Source organism: Mesoplodon bidens, assembly GCF_964165515.1.
Source record: "Mesoplodon bidens genome assembly, chromosome: 11".
Taxonomy (NCBI): domain Eukaryota; kingdom Metazoa; phylum Chordata; class Mammalia; order Artiodactyla; family Ziphiidae; genus Mesoplodon; species Mesoplodon bidens.
The window spans coordinates 44086160-44108148 of record NC_138167.1 but is presented as its reverse complement, the minus strand read 5'-3'; the positions used below and the strand labels follow the sequence as shown (position 1 = coordinate 44108148).

At 44.4% G+C, this 21989-nt stretch overlaps 1 protein-coding gene across 9 annotated transcripts in view; it reads right to left on the bottom strand.

The window, feature by feature from the left end:
* Positions 1 to 8: 8 nt before the first annotated feature.
* LOC308625336 (cyclic AMP-dependent transcription factor ATF-7) overlaps positions 9 to 21989 on the bottom strand; it is a 92043-nt gene continuing 70062 nt past the window's right edge. For 8 of the 9 annotated variants that reach the window (XM_081249393.1, XM_081249397.1, XM_081249400.1 and 5 more), the window contains 8 exons: positions 18521 to 18658; positions 16161 to 16318; positions 14817 to 14916; positions 14172 to 14285; positions 13433 to 13585; positions 10384 to 10581; positions 8764 to 8872; positions 9 to 5330 (listed from right to left, as the gene is read on the bottom strand). In XM_081249393.1, the coding sequence (XP_081105519.1) occupies positions 5113 to 5330; positions 8764 to 8872; positions 10384 to 10581; positions 13433 to 13585; positions 14172 to 14285; positions 14817 to 14916; positions 16161 to 16318; positions 18521 to 18658 (1188 nt within the window). In that variant the 3' untranslated portion in view covers positions 9 to 5112. The remainder of the gene's footprint in view (positions 5331 to 8763; positions 8873 to 10383; positions 10582 to 13432; positions 13586 to 14171; positions 14286 to 14816; positions 14917 to 16160; positions 16319 to 18520; positions 18659 to 21989) is intronic. The other variant, XM_081249401.1, reaches the window with a different exon arrangement.

Here is a 21989-nt window from a genome sequence, read left to right as displayed (position 1 = left end):
AACAGTGCTTCTCTTGATAGTTTAATGTTATATTTGCAGCATAAATAAGGCACAATATATGTCAGGGCAAGGGAGGGGGGAGAAGGCATGGCTGGGGGATAACTGCTATGTGGCAAGGGGGAAGGAGGAGGGACGGTCAGGGAGAATAGAGCGAAGCCTCTGCCTCAGCCCCGTCCCAGGAGACTGTGAGAGCCTGCTCACAGGGATCATGCTGAAGTGCGTGGAGGGGAAAGGGAGAAGACAATTTCATAACAAAACAGCCTGTAGCACTGCATCCTCCCACCTGTCAAAGTCCACCACTGGGGACTGGGGAAACCCAGACCCAGAGTCAAGTTCCTTGATGACATGGAGAGGTGTTGCTACACGTCAAGATATACAGATGAACAGAGATAAAACCATAGGTACACACAGCTTTTCAACAGATACCATGTCAGGAGGCTGTAGCCTCCACTGTTGGGGCTGAAGGCTCATCTCCCTGCCTGAAAGGTGTGTGTTGGGGGTGGGGTGAGTGGGAGAACAGGACAGCCGGTCCTTCCTGTAACAAAGAACATGGAGTGACCAGTCTGCAAGGGAATATGGGACAACTCCTGTCCAGACCCACGCAGGACAGGTTTTAGGAGTAAGCAGAGGAAGACAAACCTAGATTCTGAGATGAGTGACATTGTTGTTGTTTTAATGGGAGTGGAGGGAGGGACTGGAGGAAATGGAAAAACATGCTAGTGCTAAGGCAGAGGATGGTACTTAAAATATCCTTGATACCCCGTAAGAATTTCCCAGCTTGCCCCTAAGGCAATGGTTCTCAAACTTTAGTGTGTGTTAGAATCACTTTGAGTGCTTGTTAGAGCCCATCCCCAGAGTTTCTGATTCAGTATGTCTGGGATGGGGCCTGAATGTGCATTTCTAACAAGTTCCCAGATGATGGTCCTGCTGGTCCTGGACTACATGCTGAGAACCACTGCCCTAAGGGAAAGTCAATGAAACTAGTGCTCAAAGCCATTTCTTACAGCTAAATCCTCACTCACCAGTAGTTAATGCTGATGAGATAGCTCTGTGCTACCAGCCCCCATTAAAAGGAGAAACCCTACAGCAGCTACAATACAAACCTGCATCTACAAAGGATGTAAGCTGCCTTAAGCTGCCCTACTCTCCCCAGCCTTTTCTCATTCCAGGGAAGAACTTTACCCCAAAGAGACACGAATGAACTGGTATGGAGGGTGGGAATGTTGGCTAGCAACCACCTACACTCATCCCCGCTGGGTCACCACCCGGGGATGGTGAGGATTTATGTCTGTGTGCACCTGCATGTGTGCAAACAGAAACAGAGATCAGTCTGTACTATGAAGGGAATGATTAGGGTTGTGGGAGGCTGAAGTAGGATGGGGGGGCCTCTAATCTGCCTTAGGATCCTCACCTGTCCTGCTGTTCCCTCCGCCCCAGTCAAACAAAAGTCTAAAGAAAGCAGAAAGAGCATATCAACAAAGGCATATGTGATATAGCTAGGAGGACTGGATTCTAAACAGACTGGTTATGACATTAAAAAAAAAGTGTACATTTCCTTCCTGTGTATACAATGTACAATATTAATGAAAAATAATGATTTGGGGACGGGAAGGAAAGAAAAGGGAGCTTTGTGGGGAAGAGCTGTCTTAGGGCTAGCACCTTTAAAGGAGCCTCTCAGTGTGGGCAAACAGGGGGGACTTAGGAACCAGAGGAGGAATATGTTGGTGTCTGCTTGGTGGTTCAGGCTATAGATGGGGTGTGGTTAGGGTTAAGCACCCTGTCTACCAGGATGAGTGGTGCTGGAGGGCAGTAAGTCAGCAAAGGAACTGGAACAACAGAACAGGCACAGGGAAGGCAGCAAAATGAGGTTCAATTAGGCCATGTCCTCTTTTACTGCCACCGAGAGTGTATATAGTCCAGGACTTGGGGCCAAGGAGAGGAGCAGAGGCCGAAGGAAGCCAGCTTTGGGTGTACGGCCAACAGGGAAAGATGAAGTAAAGGAGGCTGTACTCTTTCTAGTCCTTCTAATAGCGTGGGAGGCTCTCTCAGACTTTTCAACTCTAAGCAAGCTTTCTTTTAAGACAATGGGGCATTAAGTCTGTGGACCAGAAGACCTGGTTCTGGCCCCTTTCTCTATGGCCTTGGGTCTCTAGCTGCTGTGTCCTTGGAGTGAAGTGGGAGGCCTGAGTCTTGTGTTCACTTAGAAGAGTCCTAAGGCATCCGCATTCCCAGTCCCTTTTAGAAAGTGTCTTCCCTTAGGCCCCTAGAAAGGCCATGTTCCTTAAAAAGAGCTAAGTGACACCCTCCATGATGTTCTGGTCCAAAGGAGTCTGGAGGGCAAGGGGCAGGGGAGAGTGGCCACACGGCTGGCTGCAGTAACAAGGTAAATGTCATTCCCCGTGACTGCAGGAGAGACTTCAGGGCAAGCAATCGCTCTGCCTTCTAAGTGAGACTAAGGACCAACTAAGGAGCTGTCTGGGGTCGGGGAGGTCCTGTCGTGTTCCTTCCTCATTTCACTGCTGCTTTACTACTAAGGTTCTGCCAATGCCTCTCGGTTAGGTCCCCAGTACTAACTTCCCACTGATGAAAATGAAATAAGGACTCAGGAGAATTAGACATGGGGATTAAGAAACTAAATAAGACCCTCTACATAAATTAGCCATCCTACAGAGGGACAGACTGGCAGGACTCAAACTTCCTCCAAGGCCAAGCAGTGAGGCAGGGCATGTGTGCAGCGACAAACTGATTCTTAACTCGAAAAACAGATGACTGAAGGGGGAAGAAAAACAGTCAAGGGTCTTACGAAGGCTCCTTAGGAGCCATAAACGCAGTCAAGCTTTAGGGCAAGGCTACCAGTGGGAAATAAAGATAATAAAAAATGAAACACAACTAAGGCAGGAGAAAATCCCAGGGAGCAGCCATCTAAAGGAAAAGTCCTGAGCACAAGTTATGGCTGTGAAGTTTTAAAGGCAAGTGGAGTCCCTGGAGGTGGTAACCTGCATCCTGACCATCTGCCGTGCCATTTGCTAGTCTGAGTCACCTCAGGGGCCGTTCCTGTTGGGTCCTGGGTGGAGGAGGATGAGAAAACCATGTTTTCTCTCCTTTCTCTTCACCAGGTGTGGCTTCTTCAACACCAGCTCTGAAAAGCAGGAGGGGAAATTAAAAACAAATGCAGTAGAACATGTCTGACTGGCTCACCAATTTATCAGTCTGAGGAGATGGGAATCTTGTAGCTTAGAACATTTCCTTATTCCTCTATGATAGCCAATTTTGGAAGATTAAATAAGAAAGGAAGCTGGCAGTTACTCTGTATGCATGTATAAGACGGAGGTAGGAGAGAGAGAGAAAGGGACATTATTGGCTTGGGCAGATGGCAGAAAGTGGCTCTGGGACAATTGGAAGGGCTTCATACTGAAGGGCTATTAAAGCTGACCTATCTATCCACAGGCCTCTGGCTTTGGACTGCTTCCTATGGCCTTGGTAGAAATTGCATAGTTCAGAGCCAAAGGAAGATGAGGAGTCTGAATGGGGAAGAAAGAGGGACAAAAGGGATGAATTTCCCCCCTGCAACACAACTTTTCAAAGTAAGAATGGCTGAGAGCAACAGTCACCAATTTCCCAGGCAGGTCAGACTCTTCAACAAGCAGGGCTCTTCTGCTGACATCAGTGCTCCACCTCCCCTTCCCGTGCCTCCCCCCATCCTAACTTATACTCAAGAAAACCCACTCAGGACCTCGGCTATGATGCTTCAGGGTCCTGGGGCGTAGACTATGGAGAAGCCTTGCATCCAGGGGGCAGAGAGAAGAAAAGAGCTAAAGAAACGCTACAGAACCAGAGAGACCTAGTGGCTAGGCTCGGAGCCTAGTGAAAGAGAGCGAAGGTAGATCCAGTGAGGACCAGTTGTGAATATCAGACCCTCACTCAGAAAAGAAGACATGTGTGAGACTGAGAGATGGGGGGAGAGGGGAGGTGAGGGAGCATAAGAATCCCTTACATGACAGCTTCCAGAGGGCTGCATCAGAACTAATTATAGAAGAGAGCCAGAGGCAGGAATGCAGGCAGGGGGACGAAGAGGGAGAGGCAGGAGTGGAAAGATGACCAAAAGCAATATGTACGCTTTGGCTAGTAAACTCTTGTAAAACATAAAAGAATCAATCTAGTAACTTGATGGAACAAGCTTTAAACTACATTGTTCCTGCCTGTCCTGATGATGAGAACTGAAGGAGGATGGAGTGGGGGATGGGAAGGGAACCAGCCAGTCAGATCCTGGGCTCTTTCCCTTTTCACTACCAAGCAGTATCTAATAAGGCCACAAGATGAGGTTGCCAAGGCTTAGTGGGTGGTGGAAAAGACCCCACCACTAGACTGGGAAAACTCAAGACATAAAATGAGGTACCCAAATAGCTCTGGAAATAAATGAGAAAGGACTAGACCGTTTGAGGTTTCATTTCTCTGTTTTTGTTTTGGTGGCAAGTAGGGAGAAGGACTAAAGTTTATGGAAGAGCTGGGAAATACTGCTACTTCATACATCAAAGGTTAACCTTACATTCTCCGTAAGTGAATGCTTTAACTAGAATTTACGGAGGGAGAAAAAGGGATAAATAAGCAGCTACTGGGAGACAAAGTCCTGAGTCCATGGGGTGGCTAGGGATGGGTCAGCCATTGATATGCCATCAACTCTAGCCTCCCTCTATCTAGTAGGAAGTGGCATGCTGCTAAGAACCAAGAAGGTAAGAGCCATGGCTTGGTGGAAAGAGAGGGAGCTGAGAAACCAAAACCTAGAAGGACAAGGGTTAGTGTTAAAAGAGACAGGTACACGTGCATGGGCAGGGGTGATTGTTCGGACCATCGGGAAAGGCCTTTGGCTGTGGGTACATCAGAAACGTCCCCCTTGGGGTCTGATCTATGTGGCTCTGGGGCTTGGAGGCTCCTAGTACAGGCGTCAACGTAAATGACCATGTGAGAAAAGCCCCACATCTGACCATTACTCACAACACACAATTTCCCCCCCATATTGCCATGTCCAAGGCAGATGGGAGAGGATAAGATGACATCTCTCTTGGCTCTCGGGCGGGCGAGCTCTGGCTGGGGACCTCTCCACCAGGGGAGGCATCATCTGCCCGCAGACTGAGACTGTGGGGTCATGATCACATGCGACTGTATGGGCATGCTCAGTTCTGTCCTTTGGCTGGCCATCTGAGTGAGGACTGAGGTGGCCACAGCTTCAGCTGCAGAGCGAACGCTGAGGCCATTGCTCGGGGCTGTTGCTGAGCTGTGCTGAATCACAGGGGCTGGAGAACCCGTTGGCTCTGAGCTTTCCTTGGGGCTTTCTGCCAGGAAGGAGGGCAAAAAGCAGAGAGCAAGTGGTTAGAAAACAGAATGGGGAAATAGGCAGAACTACCTTTTGCCATAATTCTAAAGGAGCCCAAAGGAAAATGAAGCCCATGTTTTTAGGGGGGAAAACTTCCCAGAATCTTGGCTTCTAAGCCATAAATGGGCTAGGAAACTGGAAGTTGTGAGAAGAGAAGCAAGCTAGGCCAAAATTAACCTATCTATCCCCATAAAGCAAACCCCCAACATGTTAATTACACTGCCTGGCTTCTAGGTCTCTGCACAGTTCATTACCCCTATTGGGACACGCTTCCTCTTATTCATGTCTTTAAAGGTGATTTAAAATAGATCTCTTTTTAGCTATCCTCTCTTGTTAACGCTCACGACATTGCAATCATTCTATTATTTTTAATATTCCTTTAGCATGTAGTTGCACCACAGGTAAACCTGATAAATATCAAGCTACAATCAAATGATGTTATGAATGACCAGTCCTTGGCCAAGGTTCAGTTAACACAACCAACTACAAAGAGGTCTGTCAGACCCTCCTGACTATTAACTAGCTATAGGCATTAACGATTTAACACATTTACTCTGAGCTACACCACTCCACCTAAAGTAACAGTAACTTTTATGACTAAACACAAATGTCTGAGCTGCATACAAAGGTAACTGCATGTTGCTTAACAGTCAAGGAGTTTCACTGAACATCAGATAGCCTCTCTGGCTATTTAAACAGAGATGTGTAGAATAAGGGCAAAATTTCAATAGTTGGTTGTATTTCTGACCTCCTGATAAATGCCTGAGTCTTCTTTCAGGATTCAAATACTACCTCCTCTGTGAAGCCTTCTTTGTTACGCTCAGGAAATTAGCTATTTCATCGTTGGTGCTTTCAGACCATACATTCATTTATCCATCAAATATTTACTGAGTATTGCCCGTGTGCCAGGCATTAGGGTATATAAAGAATAGACAGGCTCCTTGTCCTCAGGAAGTTCCCAGTCTAGGGGCTCTTTGGGCTATCTGTGCTTACCTTACCCATGGGTTGACATGTTTATCTCTTCATAACCCTATGAGTCTCTCAGAGATAGGAGAGTGTCTCGTTTGTCTTATGTCAGGTACCTACCACTATGTCCATACCACACAGTAGGAACTAAATACATCTTTGCTGTAACAAATAAGTAATTTCAAAGACTGACTATCTGTCAGAGTTCTTGTAGGGACTGAATAGAAACCTTACTGTATATAGACTTCATACTGATAAATACTCAGTCCTTGTCATCCTTAGCCCATCAAAAGGATTGAAATAGTTGATCACTAAACTTCTTGAAACACTTTCTTATCCTGGCTTACAGAACACCACACTCAGCTACTCAGCTGGTTTTCCTCCTACCTGCTTGGCTACTCATTCTCAGTCTCTCTTGTGGGTCCTTTCTCATCTCTCTGACCTCTAAATATTGGAGTACCCAGGGCTCAGTCCTGGAACTTCTCTTTTTCTACCTATGTGCTCTCTTTGACAATAACATTTCATCCAGTTTCATGGCTTTAAAAACTATCCATATTCTGCTGACTCCCAAAGTTGTACCTTCAGCCTTTCCTCTGAACTGCAGACCCATACAACCAGTTGCCTGCTTGACAGCTCCACCTGCAAGCCTAAGAGGCTTCCAAACCTGAGCTCCCGATATACCACCCAATCCATTTCTTCCTACACTTTCCCCTATCTCAATCAATGGCAACTCCGTTCCTGCAGCCGCTCAGTCCAAAACCTTTGGTGCGATTTTTGATTTTCTTTTTTCTCACGTATACTGCCCCATCTGGCCGTCATCAAACCTTGTCACTCTAACTTCGAAATATATCCTGAATTAAATCCCTTCTCACCACTTGCACTACCGCCATCCAGTCCAAGGCTCCATCACCTCTCGCTCCTATGACTGTGATAGCCCCACTAAGTGGACTGCCTGCTTCTGCCCATGCATTCCTCACTCTCTAACAGAGTGACCCTGTTCAGAATAAGTCAGATCAGTCATGTCACTATTCTGCTGAAAACAACCCTCTAATGATCCCAAAGCAGAGTAAAAGCTAAGGTCCTCACTATGACTAATGAGGCCCTAAAGGAAAATGCTTCCATTACCTCCCCTACCTCATCTCCAAACAGTCTCCATTCTCCATCCTCTCCAATCCAGCCACACTAGCCTCCTTGGTGTTCCTAGAATGTGCCAGACACGCTCCCACTTTGGGTCTTTGCATCTGCCGTTCCTCCTGCTTGCAGTACTTTTCTCCCATATTAATGCATGGCTATAGCTCCCTCACTTCCTGAAGGTCTTGTCAAAAGACACCTCATCTAAAATTTCAACCCTGCTGCTAACATTTCATATTCCTCTTTCTTGTTTTATTTTTGTCTTCCAAGCATTTATTCTTATCTAACATACTATATATATTGTACCTATTTATCTAGTTCATTGTCTGTCTCACCTACTAAAATATAAGCCCCTCATGGGCAGGGACTTTAATCTAATCTATTTGGTTCCCTATTATGTCCTCAGCATGTAAAACAGTGCCTGGCACAGAACAGGCTCAACCAATATCTGACTAATGAACGAATGTACCCTGAAGTACACATTAAAATTAAAATTTAAATAGAGATGTTTAAAATTGGTGATGTGGTTACTCTTTTTCTATGGGAACACATCTCTGAAATGATAAAGACATTAGTGGAAAAATAATTCAATATATCAAAATTTGATAGCCAACATTTCTATGAATTTATTTAATTTGTAAAGGAAAATGATTTATTAGTTTTTACTGTCCATAAGCAAATTATTCACAGTAATTTTAATTTCAGGATTGTGCTTATCCTGAGCATGACTCTGTGACCAGCTCTTCCTAGCACTATATTATTTGTGCTCACAGTTTACAAACTGAAACCAACATTAGCTCATCATTGGAAAGATAAAATGTACGACCAAATCTCAATGCTTAACAAACCCCAATGTATCAGCTGCTGTTATATCCTCTTGAGGCCGAGACAGTGGCTTTGGAATAAGAAGAGCTGGATGTGCATCTTGGCTCTGCCACTTCACCAACTGTGCAACTTCAGGTAAGTGACTAATCTGAGTGCAGTTTTCTCATGTATAAACACAGGTAATATCTATTTCATGAGAGGACGGGGAAAATGGTTGAGTGCCTCACACAAAGTAGGTACCCAATACATATTGCTACCCTTTTTCTCCAACTACAATAGATAATTAGGACAACTATATTGTTCTCAAAAACTTTTTTTGATAGGACTGGTTGTTCCACAAAGGCTGCTCACTTGTCAATCTGGGCCCCCCAGAACATTCAGAATGGGGTTATAAAATTATAAAGAGTTGAGACACTCATTATATGCAGTGTACTGACTGACTGATCTTGCTTAGGTTGTGAGCCACTCACCTAAATAGCCTTGGGTCTTTTTCTGTAGTGCTGTGACTGGGCAGTCTTTATGAGCTAACAGCAGCTGTTTCAATTGAGCCACCTCATTGCGTAGTAATGTGACTTCATTCTGAGGAGGAAGGGAAGAAAAGAATATGAAGAAAATTTATGCGCCACTCTTGAACCCCCCGTAGCTATGCCCAAAGTGAGGACAGAATGCCGTCTGGATTTTCTCCCTCAAATCTGGGAAAGATCCAGCAAGGCTTTAAGACGGCCCAGGGCCAATACAGCCATGAATTCAATGACAGGAGCTGCTTACAGTGGTAGAAGGCATTTTAAATAGAAAAATTACTCCTATTCAGGATAAATACGATTACACCAAAATTAATAATGCATATGTCCTTTGATTAAGAAAGCTAACTTCCAGGAATCTATTTAACAGAGCTATCTACTCAAGTGCATACAATGTACACTGCAGCACTGCTGTTCTGGCAAAAAATTAGAAACATTCTAAATATCCATACCTTATAACATAACTTACACTATAGAATGCTACAAACACAAGGCAGCTCCTCTGTATACACGGCTAGATCTCCAGGAGATGCTGTTTTATGTTACAACAGACAGTCCCTCCCTGACTCCCCCACAAAAGCTATAAATGAAAAAAATATTAGAAATACATACATGTCTGGTAGGTACACACCAAACTTATCTACAAGGAAGAGAATGAGACTAGGAAAGACATATTGAAGAGAGACTTTATTTTTAATCTGTACCTCTGTGTGTGTATATATGACCTTTGTAATGGAATATTTTAATAAATAATCAGAAGAAGGGAAAATAATATTCAAGAAAATATCTGGGGACTTCCCTGGTGGTTCAGTGGTTAAGAACCCACCTGCCAATGCAGGGGACATGGGTTCAAGCCCTGGTCCGGGAAGATCCCACATGCTGCGTGGGAAGATCCCACATGCCGTGGAGCAACTAAGCCCATGCGCCACAATTACTGAGCCCACACTCTAGAGCCCGCGAGCCACAACTACTGAGCCCGCATTCTGCAACTACTAAAGCCTGCGCGCCTAGAGCCCATGCTCTGCAGCAAGAGAAGCCACCGCAATGAGAAGCCCGCGCACAAGCAAGAGTAGCTCCTGCTCGCCGCAACTAGAGAAAGCCTGCGTGCAGCAAAGAAGACCCAGCACAGCCAAAAATAAATAAATAAGAAAATATCTGTATTATAACCGTTCTATTTGTGTTTGCATGGTTTTTTCTTTCTTTTCTTAAGCTGCGTTACCTGGGCAAATACTTTCCCTTTGGGTGTTCCACTACCCCTGTCAGATTCTACTGATGACTTAAAAAGAGCACCCTGGGGCGCTTAATCTAATTCCCTTCATCCAAACTGGTCTATGGATGACTCATTCTAGTAGCAGATTTGGGAGTAGTGGTGAGTGTCCTTTCCAGTCCCCGGGGAAGAGGTTTCAACTCTGACTGTTAAGACATTCTTTCTGCATTCTCCCTGGCGTATGTTCTGGATCTGTCTTAATTTAAAGAATTATCATCTTCTAGTATATCATCCCACTTTTTCCTGATTCAATCTCACTTTCCAGATTCAACAATCCTCATAATCACCCAGGACACACTCACACTCAGCTGAATGTTCTGAGACGTGAGTTCCTCAGCCTTCTTCTCTAGGGAGGACACCCACAGCTTCCGCTTTTGACGGCAGCGCGAGGCTGCGGCCCGGTTGCGCTCCAGAAAGCGCTGTCGCCGCTCATCTGGATCTTCATCCACCGTGCGCCGACGCCGCCCTCCGGTACTAGGAGTGGGTTGGGCTGGTGAGACCTGTTGCCCAGAAGGAAGAGGAGTTACTTGAAGGGAATGTCAGTGCTTTCCAAACTAAACCTGACGTAAGCTCTGGCAAAGATCTGGTGAAAGTATGTACCAGTCTCTGTAACCACAGCAAGTCTCATTACTATGTCCCTTAGCTTCTCTTCTGTAGTATTTCCTCATTCTGTCTCCTGTTTTCTTTCAGTCTTCTCAGTTCCATACTCTGATTATTTCTGAGACAGACAGACAAAATCAAACTAGGATCACTTTTTGTTTCTCAACAGGAAATCTTGTAGGCAGGGAAATTATAATCAAGGGAGGTGTCAGGGGAAATTTTAGGGAGACTATGGAATAAAAAATTGGAGAATCACCTATCTGGTCAAGCAATATATACAAATAACTGTGTGCTACAAGTTTCAGAAAAGGAGAAAAGATTTTAGTATCAGTGAGATATGAGCTATCATGGAGATATATGAATTAGTATATTCTTTTTTTTTTTTTGGGCCACACCGCACGGCTTGCAGGATCTCAATTCCCCGACCAGGGATTAAACCTGGGCCACAGCAGTGAAAGGCCAGAATCCTAACCACTAGGCCACCAGGGAACTCCCAATATATTCTTTTTATTTAAATCAGTTAATCATCCTCAGCAACCTCCCCGCTTCCTGCCTTGTTTGTTCTGTTTGTTTTTAAAGAGAAAAACATTTTTTAATCCCTTTACAAATTGGCGATTTAAGACTGTCTTTTGTTTTTAAACTTCAGGCTGACGTCTCTTGTCTCCAAAGCACTTTTGAATCATCTTCCTTTTCTGTTAGCTGGTATGTATTCAAAGAAGATAGACCAATTTTATAATAACGGTCAAAATTAAAATATAGAAAGGTCAACCATCTGTATAAAAGAAACTATGTAATGTAAAACAACGCCAAAAATAAATTCTTCCTGAATCTGTTGCTATTAGAGAACATCTATATTGGTAGTTCCCAAATGCCAGAGCTCACATTAGTTGCACGAGAATAAGCATAAGCTTATAAGAAAACAGAATCTTATTCTACTTCAGGCCCTACTGAATCATGTTCTCCATTAACACAGATAATGAAGAGATCATTTTGTTTATTCAGATTAATATTCTCTCTCCTAAAAGAAAAAAAGTGGAGAGGAAATTTCAAACTTTTTTAATGAGCTACAGGCCTTGGGGTCATTGCTTCTCACTGTACTTAGGGAAGTTTACACAAATTCTCCTGTGATTTTCAATTTCCTCTTTGTCCTGAGCTCACTGGAGCACATGTAAAGACTGGCGCTTGAGGAGGAGAATGGGGAAAAGGAAATGATAGGTTCCTATTCTCTCATAGGCAACTCAACAAGACATGCAGGGAATGGAGGTAAAAGAACAGACCAAGAGAAAGACAGGAAGAATAAGAAGGAAAGGAATTAGTGGTAACTAAAAAATAAGTCATGTCACTTCCTCAAGAGGGGAAGCAGCACAACTTGGGCAAGAGGACTACTGCTTTACCATTTCCAGAAGGGACTGGCATTAGAAGGGGTTACAGGAGGGTGGGCAGGCTTAGCTTCCAACAAGAAAACTCAGATGAAAGCTTTTGTTGTTGGCCAAGCTTTAAGGCGGCATATGGTCATTAAATGTTAGGACATGTGGTGGTAACTGATAAAGCAGGTGGTGACATCAGGAAAAGGGGATGGGCAAAAGATGTAACTCTAGAAACTGATCTCAGGTTGTTGTCACTAACTAGTACAGACAATATGAAAACTGAGGCCTATTCAGTTTTCAAAGAAAATTAGTAAACCGAGGCCTCCTTGAAAAAAAGAGTTGGGCTTCTAAATGGGATCCCTCTGGCTTTTTTAAGACTTTAATTTCTCCTGATAAAAAGACATTCAATTGATAAGGAAAAAGTGTTTTTTGGGGATGTGTATTTGTTTACTGAGCCATCTTAATACTGTGACATCACATTTTATTAATATATTGTTTTTCTTTTTTTTTTTGGCTGTGTTGGGTCTTCACTGTTATGTGCAGGCTTTCTTTAGTTGTGGCGAGCGGGGGCTAGTCTTCATTGTGGTGCGCAGGCTTCTCACTGCGGTGGCTTCTCTTGTTGCGGAGCGCGGGCTCTAGGCATGCGGGCTTCAGTAGTTGTGGCACGTGGGCCCTAGAGTGCGTGGGCTTCAGTGGTTGCGGCGCATGGGCTAAGTAGTTATGGCACATGGGCTCTAGGCACACGTGCTTCCGTAGTCATGGCGTGTGGGCTCAGGAGCTGTGGCTCGTGGGCTCTAGAGTGCAGGCTCAGTAGCTGTGGTACACAGGCTTAGTTGCTCTGCGGCACGTGGGACCTTCCCGGACTAGGGCTCGAACCCGTGTCCCCTGCATTGGCAGGTGGATTCTTAACCACTGCATCACCAGGGAAGTCCCTAATATATTGTTATTATCTGATTTTTGCTATAAATCTAATCAGGTAAGTTTTTTTAGGCGGGTGGGGGGTAAGACCTAAGATAGGAGAGACTAGGGGAAGCCTCCTTTGGTGTACAAAGTGGTTTGAAGTGAGGTCCTGTCACATTTTAGAGGGTTCTGCAGATACAGCATTCACATATAGAAATAACCAAAGAGCAGAAAACAAAAACTGAGACCTCCTCTGTGACAGTCCTGCATTATCCAGTCTGTTTGCATTTAGTACAACCCAAGGATGGATAAAGAATAGTGCATTTTGCTACTTTCAAACTGTCAACAAGAACCAAAGTGCAGGTAGATGCCCAGAATGCTGAAATCCACTCTTCTTTAATTTTCTTGCTCCTTGAAAAAACAGATATGACTTATAGAGTAATGGTGACACAAACTGGTTCCCCCATCCAAGGGTCTAACTGACCTGTGGCTGGGCAGGGGATGGGGCGTCAGGGTGCTGGATGAGGATCTGGCTTTGCTCTGGACGGGCTGTCACCATGGTGCTGGCAGTCCCCACCACCATTCCACAGCCACCATTGATTGAGGAGACTTGGTGGGTTAGGGTAGCTTTTAGTCTCTGTAGGAAAAGATAAGAAAAAATAGCTTGTCAAGGGTGAGATTCTATCAAGGGTGAGAAGAGTGGGCTTAGATTTTATTACTGATGTTACAGACAACTAAAATTCCCACACTGATTTTCCCTTAACAGAGGGATTAAAAGAAAATGACAGGGAGAGAGAATGTGCACATGATCCCTAAAACACCTACTCTGTCCCCTCACTATCATCCTGGGCACAGTTGGAGGGCGGGGGTTGCTGAAGCTATAGAGTCCAGATGAAAGCTCTCTCCTGGAACCTGGCCAGGGGCTGGTTATTATGCAGTTATTCACCTCCTGGCCAGCTCTCCTGCCCACTCATCCACCCCTCCATCTGTCACCCTGGAACTGAAACAGCAAGAGTTCCATTCCAAACAATCTGTGCTGCTTCTTTTCACTGCCATGGTCTATGTACCAGGCTCTAAAGGTGGAAGAGAGGAGATACAAGTCATGAATCAGGGTCTTTTCTTCTCCAGACCCCACAACTGGGTGGGTCTTTAGCTCTGCAAGCCCTGGAAGATACCACTTCTTTCAGAAGGGCCAGCATTGCCCCAGGCTGGGATGTACTCACCATCTTGGCTTCTGATGGCATAGGGTGGCCGGAGGGAGAAATGGAACCACTGCTGTTCACTGGTGGGCCAGGGATACCAGGAATGTTGGGCACCATAGACACAGGTCTGGCCAGCTGGATCCAGAGAAGGAAGAAAACCCAGAAGAGAACATAATGCTCTTAGTGGGGCAACAGCTTCCCCAAATGAAGTGCTTTTGAGGTTGGCACATTTGGGCCTGTTCTGTGCAACCTGCCCACAGGGCATGCAGAAACAGCCTGGGAAATACCATCCCCCAGGGAGCACCACAGGACAGGGGATCTAATCCTTCAGTGCTATGACAACTTCTATGGGAAAGGCTGAGGCTGTATCTTGAGGAAAGTGGTGGGCAATTTGTGAGGTACTTAGTGCCAAGTGAAATCAACCAATCAGCAGGCTGGCAAAATCAATTCTTAGACCAGGAGCCAATTGTCCAGATGAGCCTTTGTCTAGTGTTCCATAGGGCTGGATTGGCAGAGGTTAGTGAAGAGTATGGGCAGGCTGCCATGTTCAACGACTACAGATCAGAGCCCACGTTTCCCTGGGGCTCATGTGTGTTTATGAGCATTCAGGTGGAAGGGAGGGGTTAATGTCTTGGTAGGGTTGGCTGCCCCAACTTCAGAGCTCACCGATATAACAGAAGGCATCTGTACCGGAGGCCCTGGCAGCACAGGCATGGTCTGTCCATTAGCAAGATGCATGACGAGAGGGAGGGAGCCAGTGGGAGACCTAGAGGAAATATGAAGTGAAATGCTCATAATACAGACCCTTTTGCCAATGATCCTCCTCCTATAATTACAGCAGGTTTCCCAGTCTTTTCTAGTAGCGTTGTAAAATCTTGGCACCCTCATGAAGGTGGATAAAGCAGGGAATGCTACTTACCTTACCTTATAGATGGAGAGAAATCGCAAGATCTTTACACCTTGCAAATTAAATGCACCACTGAATTCAAGTGGGTGGGAAGCTAATCCTATTAAGAGTTTAGAACAATTAAATAAACATCCCTACCACTGGCATGTATAAATTCTGTCTTGCCTTAGGCAAGGAATACTTCGGCCAAAGCTGCCGTTTTTGCAAAGCTGAATTATGTCATATGATAGCCAAATCTGAGTAAGTTCCTCCTGTTTCTTTCCACGTTTTGCTCTGCTCTAAGAAAGAAGCCATCCCTTTGTATTTTTCTTAGTGGGTCTAGAGAACAATAAACTTTTAGAGACTGAAGCCTGACAACAACCTCTTAACCACCATGGGTACCTGGGGACAGGATCTGAAGTCATCCCATTAGGAAATCTGTATGGGCCATGCTGGGAGTGAAGACAAAATTAGGAAGAGCAAAGACCAAGAACGCTAACTGGGACTGAGGGGAACAACCAGACTTAATAAAGATGACTTGGGCTTCCCTGGTGGCGCAGTGGTTGAGAGTCCGCCTGCTGATGCAGGAGACACGGGTTTGTGCCCTGGTCCAGGAAGATCCCACATGCCGCGGAGCGGCTGGGCGCGTGAGCCATGGCCACCGAGCCTGCGCATCCAGAGCCTGTGCTCTGCAACGGGAGAGGCCACAACAGTGAGAGGCCCGCGTACCGCAAAAAAAAAAAAAGATGACTTAATGGGTTTCAGCGCCTCATTCAGTAGTGCCTCCATAAACATCCATATGATTGAGGCCAAGAACTAAATATATACTTCCCTGTGTGACCTCCACCACTATAATGAACTTCCTAAAGTTCTAAGGATTCTTCTTTTAGATCAAAGAAGTATTAAACCTCCAAATTAAGACAGTACACCTCCAAATAAATTCTTGCTTGTCTACTAAAAAGGTAAAGAAGATTCTGTTTATGGGGTGAAAAATTTATGTTGAGAGACAATCTCAGTGACTTGTTTTCCTTGAGTATTCAGAAACAGTCTCTATTTAATCAAATAATTTAACACAGAGGAAAGACATTCAGGCTTCACTGTTTCTCCCTGCTCTCTTTACTTACCCCAGTTGCCTGTTGGATGGTGGAGCCTGTGTGATGACGGAGGTTGGGGAAGGAAGGGTTGGGTGAAGTGGATCATAGCCCAAGTGGAGAGGCAGGGAGCCAGGGCGTACGATGGTAGGTGTGGGCGTAGAGATCACAACAGGCTTTGGGGCAACATCCTGGGGAGAAGACACCAACAGATCACAAAATGCTTTAAGGGACTGCTTATAGGGAAATACATAGCTGGTAAAATCTAGTATAAATTTATTGGAAAGAGTACTTGGACTACTCATGTAAATCTTGACCTGATTCCATCGTGATCATGGACCCATACCTCACTCACCCATTCAGTAGGAATGCTGAGTTAAGACCTTTTGGCTACCTCCCTTTCAGGGATGATGGCTATATGAGTGAGATGACAGCTGGCAGATCACTTGACATTTCTGTAGAAGCACTAGAGTACCATATAAATTCTAAGGAGTGTTATAATTGTTTCTGGCAGGGGACCATGCCGTGCAGCATGTGGGATCTTAGTTCCCCAACCAGGGATCTGCAGTGGAAGCGTGGAGTCTTAAAACACTGGACCGCCCAGGAAGTCCCAGGAGGGTTATAATTTTTCATGATCTAGATACTCTCATTCTAAACTTGATGCTCAAGTGTCCACTGATCTCTAATGGGGAAAGACAGGTATAAGACTGGTGATAAGGCAACCCAACTGGTCTTAACCCAACGACTCCTATAGACCCCTTAAAAAAAGGGCTACGGAAGTTTGAATAATGATCATATTGTGATAAAACAAACTGCTTCCCACTGTTAAGTTGTAAGGACCTTAGATTGCCAGTGGCTACAGTGGCCCTGAAAACATCTCTAAACAGCCTCTAGGACCTGGCTGCTGATGAAAAGAGGAAGAGGGGTACAGTTGTAATGTTTATGGAGAGGGTAGTTTTGAGATGTTAGCAAACCAGTTTTGGAGGGAGGTAAGATGAGGTACAGATGCTCTATCCACAGTGTATATTAAAATTAATAACCACTGGGGCTTCCCTAGTGGCGCAGTGGTTGAGAGTCCGCCTGCCGATGCAGGGGACACGGGTTCATATCCTGGTCTGGGAAGATCCCACATGCTGCAGAGCGGCTGGGCCCGTGAGCCATGGCCACGGAGCCTGTGCTCCGCAACGGGAGACACCACAGCAGTGAGAGGCCCGTGTACCGCAAAAAAAAAAAAATTAATAACCACTGGTAGCACAGTAGAGACTGGAAGGAGGTATGATGGGGCTTCTGAGGTTATGATGAAATTATCGAGGTGTTGGTTACATAAGCTGTAAACTTTGTGAAGATTCAGTAAGCTATATACTTACAATTTATGTGCTTTTCTGTATGTGTGTCATGTTTCAATAAATTTATAAAAAAGGGGCTTCCCTGGTGGCGCGGTGGTTGGGAGTCCACCTGCCGATGCAGGGGAAACGGGTTCGTGCCCCGGTCCGGGAGGATCCCACATGCCACGGAGTGGCTGGGCCCGTGAGCCATGGCCGCTGAACCTGCGCGTCGGGAGCCTGTGCTCCGCGGCGGGGGAGGCCACGGCAGTGGGAGGCCCGCCTACCGCAAAAAAAAAAAAAATTATAAAAAATACTTCACAAAAAGTTTCCTTTAAAAAAATAATAATCAGAATCCTGATAGATACTCCCTTTGAATCACTAGAAAACTTCCCTCTGGGAAGACTTTTTTTCTAAATTGTTTAATGTTCAGTTTGTGAATTATGTGATCTTTCTTTCCCACTTATCAATTGAAGTAGTACAACATACATCAAGTACGTTAATCTAAAGGATAAAATAAAACTAAATGACTTTTTATATATGTAACAAGTCTGTTGATGGACATTTGGACTGCTTCCAGTTTTTTGACTATTATGAATACAACTGCTATGAACTTTCTTATATACTTCTTTTGGTGGACATATGCACTAATTTCTCTTCCGTACAGACTTACAAATGGAGTTGCTGGGTCAGAGAATAGGTGTAATTTATATAAATCTTCTGAACAATTAACATTTACTTAAATATAATTGGGCTTCCCTGGTGGCGCAGTGGTTGAGAGTCTGCCTGCCGATGTAGGGGACACGGGTTTGTGCCCCAGTCCGGGAGGATCCCACATGCCACGGAGTGGCTGGGCCCGTGAGCCATGGCCGCTGAGCCTGCGCGTCCGGAGCCTGTGCTCCGCAATGGGAGGGGCCACAGCAGTGGGAGACCCGCGTACCGCAAAAAAAAAAAAAAAAAAAAATATATATATATAATCAATCCTCCTGTATCACACAATATTTATACAACTAACACATCAAAACTTCATCTATCAATTAACGTTTGAGATGACTGTTGGTAGAGTTTTACCTTCTCCTTGAGTGGTGGGGAGCAGGGGCTAGAGGCAGGACTGTCAGGTGGGGATGAGTCTACCTCCACTGGCTCTTCTTCTTTGATTTTGATGTCTGGTGTAGAAGGCAGAGACATGTCAAGGGGCCCAGAAGCAGCCTGTTAAAAGAGAGAAATGAGCATAGTTCAACCTCATGATTCCCTTCAAGTTAAAGCTATATCTTCCCAGTTAAAAGATGAGGGAATATACTTCTAAGAAGTTCAGTCCTTGGTCAAAGCACCAAACTGAAAGTCAAAGAAATGTGGAGCCCAGGTTTTATGTACAACTCTGGCCAAATCCTTTAACTCTCAGGGCTTCTGTTTCCCTCTTATAAAATGAAGTTATATCTGCCTCACCATGGGTGAACACTTATAAAAATTCCGAAAGGGAAAAAAAAAGCAACCTTAAAATGCTTACAAAGGCCCTGAAAGGAGAAAATAAAGAAAGATGTAATTTATCCATGTAAATACCATGACTATATTATTTTTCAGGAAAGTACGATTCCTGAATCCAGTGCCTTCCTATTCCCAACCAGCTCCATTGGCTACTAGAGCGCTGTGAACAATTTTTCTGCCGATCAGAATGACTAGGTTACCCAATTATGAAAAGCAAACCAAATCAAATTGGCTATTAAAGTACCGTCAACAGGACAGGAAATATCTTTTCTGGGGAACTCTCCATGCTCGATGGCGTTCTCACCCCAAAATCTGGTGCTAGAGGCTAGAAGTTAGGAAGATGGGGTTTTGGGGTAACGAAGAAAGGAAAGGCTGATCATTTGATCAGTGAAAGAAATTAGAACTTGGTCCTAGGAGCAGGACTGGAGAAAACCAGGAGGGAAAGAGTCCTTTTCTGGCAGTGGTGCAACCAACTCACAGAACTGTGGACCCGTAAGTGGCTTTGAAGAGAACAATAAACCATCTGAGATGGCCCTGATACTGCGCCACAATAGGAGAGCTGGCACTGCAGTTCAGTTTCATGACAGAGTGGGTCTTTTGTTCTATTCTTCCCATATCCTAGGCTTCTTGGTGAAAGAGGAGCTTGTTTTTAATTTATCCCTTGCTATCTTAATCACTAGAAATATTGGTATTTGAGCAAACTGAAGATAATCTAGTGTCTACTACATGGTAATGTAGTGGTAATGGTTCTTTCTCTCCAATCTGATAAGGATGAGCAACAGCAAAGATGGTTTCATTTCTGCCCTCATTTTTTCTACACAGATGTCAGGTCCAGTTGGGCTAATTCTCAGATCCCTGAAGTCAGAGGGTGGTAGGAAGGAGAGGCCTCTAAGTAAATACAATCACAAGTTTAAAATCTGCTAGAGGAATCTCCTAGAAAAGCTGTGGTTCAGAAAAGTTTGGGGCTCATTAAACACTCCTGGAGACAATTTTCCACTGAGCCTGTGCTTCTCATCAGGTAGACGTGAAGACTACCCCTGACCCAGCAGGGAGAAACACTGAGAGATGCCCAATGAGTAGAGGCCTAACTGTTAGTGGCTTCCTGTGTCAAGTGAGCTAAAATGGAAGTGGAAAAGACGTGGAGCCTTAAAAGGAGGTTAGTTTTCTTGAATTTGCCTATAATGAGTTTGGTTTAAAATCCTTCCCATCCTGGTGGAAACAATTTGACTGATTTCTTTGTTTGGGGGGAGGGAGAAATGACAGGGGGGATGAGGTAAGGAAACTGTAAAATAAAATTATACCACATAGGTTGAAGCAACTGATTGATGAGAGACCTGAGTCTCTGAAGAAAAAGAATGACAAGCAGACTGTGGCTAGTTCTGCTGTTTGAAAGGAGAACTACAAATATATGCCACTGTTTCCCCACTTTCTTTTAGTTTGCGGGAGACAGCATGAAATGAAGATCACAGAAAAGCTATGGAACTTGGAAAGACCCCCAGTAATAAGAAAACTTCATTCTTATAATTTAAGATGGATGAAAAAATCATGCACAAACTCTCTTGATTTACCTGCTATCTCCCTCTTAAGAGGGAAAGAGCTCCTCCTAGAAATTTTTTCTTATGTCTTGGCTTTCCTATATTCTCATGGGATTCCATGCCTCACTGTACCATGCAGTTATGGGAGGTACATGTGTTAATGTATATATGTTTTGAGATATACTGGAATTTTTTTCTGAATTATTATGGAACACAGACATGATTTTATTTTTTTTTTATTTTTTTTTTTTTTTTGCGGTACGCAGGCCTCTCACTGTTGTGGCCTCTCCCGTTGCGGGGCACAGGCTCCGGATGCGCAGGCTCAGCGGCCATGGCTCACGGGCCCAGCCGCTCCGCGGCATATGGGATCCTCCCAGACCGGGGCACGAACCCGCATCCCCTGCATCGGCAGGCGGACTCTCAACCACTGCGCCACCAGGGAGGCCCCAGACATGATTTTACATAGTGACTAATAACCCAGAATTCTAATTCTAAAGTAGAGTAAACTTTGATCTTCTCAATTTCCTTTTTTTCCAAAACCCCTTATTCCATGGGAATTATTTTTCTTTGACTCTGCTTCTTGAACTATTTCCTCTGATCTTCCACACTAAAGGATTCTCTAGGGATCTTGAATATAAAGGTTAAAATCAGAATCACAGCACCTCAGAATTCGAAGTGACTCCAATATTTTAATCCTCTCTACAATATCTATACTAAGTGGCCTACATATAATTGAACACACTTTGTGATAGCTTCCTATCCTGGTCTTATTTCTACACCTGGGGCACAGAGAATATTAAGTTTAACCCCTCTATTACAGGAAAGCTCTTCAACTAGCAATGTTTGAAGACTGCAATTTTGTTCCAATAAAATTTCTTTTCCAAGCAAAATGTCCTCAGTTTCTTTAAATGTTCCCAAAGTGACCTAATTTCTAGTTCTTTCACCATCCTGGTTGGTCTCCTTTGAAAGGCTTTAAGAACATCCTTCCTTAAGCTTAATGTCTTGAATATTACTAGGGAGCTACTTAAAGGTAAGAGCGAGATACACTGAAACAAAGAAGAGTTGAAATTCAGTAAATGTTTATTGATTGGCTGATTGAATAAAACAGTCCAGGTGACAAGTCTGATTAGCTCAGAAAAGAGTGGGATTTAGCAAAAAAGATGTTACCTAACAAAATCTGAGTAATTTATAATCTTTTTTAACATCTTCAACATATTCAGAACAAAAATAATGAAAAAATAGATTACTGAACAATGCTCCACTGGAAGGGCAAGAAGACTGATTTTTGATGAAGATCCAACACTTGTGCTGATCCATCATCTGGACCACCTAAAGACCTGAATGGCTGACTAGGATCTGTGAGTACTATCTGGTTCTACAGAACCAAGCCCATAATTTTGTGCTTTAACCACTTAAGCAAATTAATTAATTATTAATTTGCTTAATTATTAATTATCCCAGGGCACAATGAAAGTTGCCTAGATCTGAACACTACCAGTTTTTCAGCAAAAGTCCCGTCT